The 5,040-nt window shown below is 39.9% G+C and overlaps 1 protein-coding gene across 1 annotated transcript in view; it reads left to right on the plus strand.

Annotated features, from left to right (window-relative positions):
- The window catches only part of ada2b (adenosine deaminase 2b), a 9,285-nt gene that overhangs the window by 2,645 nt on the left and 1,600 nt on the right, over positions 1-5,040 (plus strand). Inside the window, exons 4-9 of the mRNA XM_050035713.1 lie at positions 878-1,088; positions 1,189-1,316; positions 1,468-1,558; positions 1,691-1,799; positions 1,899-2,056; positions 3,220-3,422. Of these exons, the coding sequence (XP_049891670.1) occupies positions 878-1,088; positions 1,189-1,316; positions 1,468-1,558; positions 1,691-1,799; positions 1,899-2,056; positions 3,220-3,422 (900 nt within the window). The remainder of the gene's footprint in view (positions 1-877; positions 1,089-1,188; positions 1,317-1,467; positions 1,559-1,690; positions 1,800-1,898; positions 2,057-3,219; positions 3,423-5,040) is intronic.

A 5,040-nucleotide genomic window follows, 5' to 3' on the forward strand; every position in this document is an offset into this window, starting at 1 on the left:
TAAATCTAAATCTAAATGTTAAATCTAACTATTAAATCTAAATCTAAATGTTAAATCTAAACCTAATGCTAAATCTAAATCTAAATGTTAAATGTTAAATCTAAATGTTCTGGGTGAAACTAAATATTTAGCTAATATGCAAATTCCCACTGCCGGTCACCAGAAGTACCAAGTGTTTATAGACTTTACCAACATCAGATTAGTCTAAACGGTGATATAGTGACGTGAAAAATGTGAGATATTCATTTATATATGTAGCTAAACTCTGCTGGTTTTCTACTCAGAAGTATTTGTAAACAACAAGGCGATTCCCTCCGAAGGGACACTAACAACTCAAAGTACACGTCAAATAAAATTTCTCCAAACATGTTTTTTGTTATTTTAAGTAGTTATTATCACGCTAATGTATGTTCAAGTGTTCATTTCCCCGCGATAAGTTGGTTTTAATTCGTTATTTGATTCTATAAACACAGTCTGACCATCTCGAGCTTTTATTTTGGTACTTCCGGTGACCGGCAGTGTGAATTTGCATATTAGCTAAATATTTAGTTTCACCCAGAACATTTAACATTAAGATTTAGATTTAACATTTAGATTTAGATTTAATATTTAGATTTAACATTTAACATTTAGGTGCCACATTTAATATTTAGATTTAACTATTTAATATATTTCTAAGTTAACAAATATTGCTGTAAATGTGGTAAAAGGTGACGTTAAAAAATTCACAACACTTTTTTAAACATTGTTTGAAGCTAAATGTGGCAAAATGTTGATGTTATTTTCAGCGTGAGCCACTTTACAAACGGCACTCCATAGTTACCAGTCAAGATATAACAAGCTGAGCTGATGAGTGTTTGTTTTGGGGTGTTTTCAGTTTAATGCAGCACCTCACACTTTTCACTGAGGATCCAGATGGCGAGTACCCGAGCCAGGAGGTTGTGTGGGAGAAGTTTGAGAAAGCCTTCATCGCAGCTGCTGGGCTTATCACCCATGCACCCGTGCTGAGAGACTACCTCTACAGGGGCCTAGAGGAGCTTCTCAATGACAACATCATGTACCTGGAACTGAGGAGCGGCCTCTCGAGGGTTTGTCTTCGCTTGTTCGCACCCGATCCACAGCTCCAGCCTCTGTCGAGGAGCCACTATGGTTGATCTGACACCTCTGCATTTCATTCATGTGTTTCAGACATATGAGCTCGATGGAACCATTCACGATAAGGTCTGGGCTCTGAAAACCTTTCAAGAAGTGACAAAGAAATTTGTAGCAGACCATCCGGACTTTCTTGGGGCTCGTATCATCATTTCCGCGCACAGGTACTGATGTTCAAAGAATCTCTAACTTGAACTCACAATTACTCATTACCTGCTCTACTGAAGAGACAAAATTTGCATAGCTGCTGTGGCAAAAGATGTACTCAGACAAGTCTTGTGTCATCATGAGTGTTATCGTTTCTGCTTTCTCCAGAGCTCTCAGTTTGTCCGAGATCAAATCAGCTGTAAAAGAGGCCATTCAGCTGCAGAAGGACTTCCCAGACGTTGTTGCAGGATTCGACATGGTAGGAAGTGATTTGTCTTGTTTAATCTCTTATTTGACTAAAACAAGAAGTTTGTGTTAAGAGGAAATCATATTTTATGTTTATTGTGATAGTTTGATTTGCTTTTCCCTGAGCTAACATTGTGTACTGCAGGTTGGCAGGGAGGACGATGGAAGGACTCTTTGGTACTTCAGGGAGGCACTGTCTCTGCCAGCTGATCTGGGCGTCACGCTGCCGTACTTCTTTCACGCAGGGGAAACAGGTGGGTGGACCCAAAGCACAAAATACATAATTTATAACAAAACAGTTTTACAAATCTTTTTAAATGTATTTCGACTCCACTGTGTATATTTGCTTGTAGATAATGAAGGCACAGACGTAGATCAAAATATTCTTGACGCCCTTCTGTTCAACACCTCACGCATCGGGCACGGCTTTGCTTTGGCTCACCATCCACTCGCTAAAGAGCTTTCTAGAAAAAGAAACGTAGCTGTGGAGCTGTGCCCCGTCTCAAACCAGGTAGGACAACCTACTGTCACTAGAACAATAAAAAAAGAACATTGCTAAATCCAAACATCCACCTCTGAGTTCTGTGACTGTTCACTGTCATCACATCAAGTCTGCGAGGGTTATGGATCTAAGACCTACAGTATTTCCATGGAAACTCTGACCTTGTAACTTATTTTAAGGTATTTTTTGGAGAAGTTTTTAATGGTAATGATATTGACAAGTTATACATGCAGAGTCTGCTGCTTCACGTAGAAGCTACAGTCAGAATGAGCAGTGAAGCTGAACCCTCACCTGAGGATCTTTACACATAAGATGGAGAAGAAAACTAACCTTTGGTCGTCTAGTTTTGCAGAATATAACAAACAAACATTTTCAGCCGTTGCAAATTCTGTCTGTTGTATTTGGAAACATCTTCTTCATCACCATTGGAGCCAGATGATAAATCAGGCTTTTGCCAAATCTAGTCAGAAGAACAGAAGAAACTCTGCGAGTTCATTCTCGTTTTTATTTAATTGTTGTTATTGACTTTATTTCTGCAATAAATTCACATATTGCTGTGTTTAAACTACTGATGTTACAGTTAGCACTTGTTGCTTCGGGAGACGCCACCACTGTCCTGCCACCTGTGGCCTGCATTTCACATCATCAGCTACAGAGCAGGTCCTGATTGGCTGCTTACATTGTCAATTATGGTGGCGATCCCTGATTGGCCCGATTGGATTTTAATTTCTGTATATGAGGCGGCAGAGGGGCAGCACAGAGTCCACAATGAAACACATTACATCCTCGGGATGGTCTAACCAGGCTACTTGTACATTGTCAATTAACATCCACTAAAAGTGTTAGTTTCTGCCACTGACTGGCTCAGAATATTATTCTAAGTGTCTGACAACATTATGGAAAGGATTCATACAGACGTCGACCTTTATGTTAAAGAGTGAGATCTTTTTTGTTCAACTAGAAAAAGCCTGAAATTGCCATCGCAAAACCTACCAGACCCTATTTAAATAAACAGTAGAGCTGATCAGATCAGATTGATGGATGAGAGGAGCGGCTGCTGCAGAGGAAGAGTGAATGCAAACTTGTGATTAAGTCTGGACATGTGGATTCATCACCTCTGTGCCTGTCTTCACATATAAAGTACCTCAGTGTGTTTGACCTCTGACCTCCAGGTGCTGAAGCTGGTGTCGGACCTTCGGAACCACCCTGCAGCTGTGCTGATGTCCGAGGGCCACCCGATGGTGGTCAGCTCCGATGACCCGTCTCTGTTCGGCACCACGGGCCTCTCCTACGACTTCTATCAAGCCTTTGTTGGCATCGGAGGGTTAAAAGCAAACCTGGGCACTCTGAAAGAGCTGGCTCTGAACTCCATCAGGTGAGAGTCAGCTGATTTGATCTCTGTCATGCCTTTCTTTTACCGAATTACTTAACTTCTCAGGAAGCCACAGGTTTTAAGATTATAATCTGTATTTTTTTTCTTACTGTCAACAAATCCCATGAAACAATGAATGTATCCTACTTACAAGTCGTGTGTATATCCAGAGCCTAATATATCGATCACACAGAGCTCCACTCTTGTCCAAAAACTATTTAAAAATACATCACTGAGCCACATTGTTAAGGGTTCCCACAGTGGTGGAAAACCTGGAAAAGATAATTTAAAGTTTTGGAAAAGTCACATAATTTTGTTGTGTCTAATAAGATTGTTACACTAATCTTCCGTGGATAACCTCCCATGTAATGTAACATAACAGCAAATAAATTCTCTGTAGCCACCAACTTAACGTAGCTCTAATATGTGTTGATGTGTGACAACGTTTTGTTGACCATCATGCACATTACGTCATTTCCTCCCTGGGTTCGTCTCTCCCTTCCTGTATGCCAGCTAGCTGGAATTGTGTTTGAACAGAGTTTGATTCTGATATGTCTGAAAAATGTTGGGCAAGTGGGGTAAGAAAAAATAATTATGATGAGCCCTTGAGAAGTCAGTAGAAGTTTGGAAATATTGTCCATGAAAATGTGTGAGTGACATGTTGCTTCATCATGATGAGCATGGGCACTGTAGGTTATTTTATCCCACAGTCACTGTCCCGATGCTGTAAATTCCCCAAATATTTTTAAATATTTAAAAATAAAAAAAGAGAAGGCAAAAGAGTACAATAGTAAAGACAAAAACACCAAGGAAGAAAAAAAGAAATACAATACAATTTGATATCCTTACAGGAAATACCACACATAAAAACCCCCAAAATGAAATAAATAAAAATAAGAATTACAACAGTACCATATCCCGTTGTTTCATAAAACTGGACCTCTGTACCTAATTGAAAACTGGCCAAGTTACATCTGTAGAACTGACTGTACGGAAAATCAATAGATCTGGTGTGATAACATCTAAATCTTGGCATTTGCTAAAAACTACAGTGCCCAGGTACTTTAGGAAATAATTTTGCACCTCTTTAAAATTGATGTGTTTTATTTAGCCGAGTAGGATGTCCGCGAGGGCTGACTCCACATTCTCGAGTTACAAAATACTAGTCCATACCCATTGGTAGCTTTGTCACCTTCTACCTATGCCAATCCTCAATGCCTATGTGCAGTTTCACATAGATTGACCACATCAGTGAGTAGAAAAACGTGGGACAGACAGAATGACTGACTGACAGTTTCCATGATTATGTACAGCATACCATACCATGACTTAGTCATACCAAACATTAGAAGGAAAAAAAAAACATTGGTCCACAGGGGGAGCCACAGCGATCGGTCGCATTTTAGCCATTTTTAAGCATTTTTCTGTTGTTATAGCGCCACCCAGTTGCCAATTAGAGTTAAATCTCTCCAGTCACCTTGAGGCGTCCTGTTCTACATGTCTACCACGTTTAGTAAAAATCAATATAACAGTTTGGCCTAGATAAGAAATGAGCTCTCTAGCGCCCCCACTTTGTTTGATGGGGTCAATAATGGAGGGGTCCCCTCAGATTATGTGTGGT

The sequence above is a fragment of the Epinephelus moara genome, chromosome 23, assembly GCF_006386435.1.
Source record: "Epinephelus moara isolate mb chromosome 23, YSFRI_EMoa_1.0, whole genome shotgun sequence".
Lineage (NCBI taxonomy): Eukaryota > Metazoa > Chordata > Actinopteri > Perciformes > Serranidae > Epinephelus > Epinephelus moara.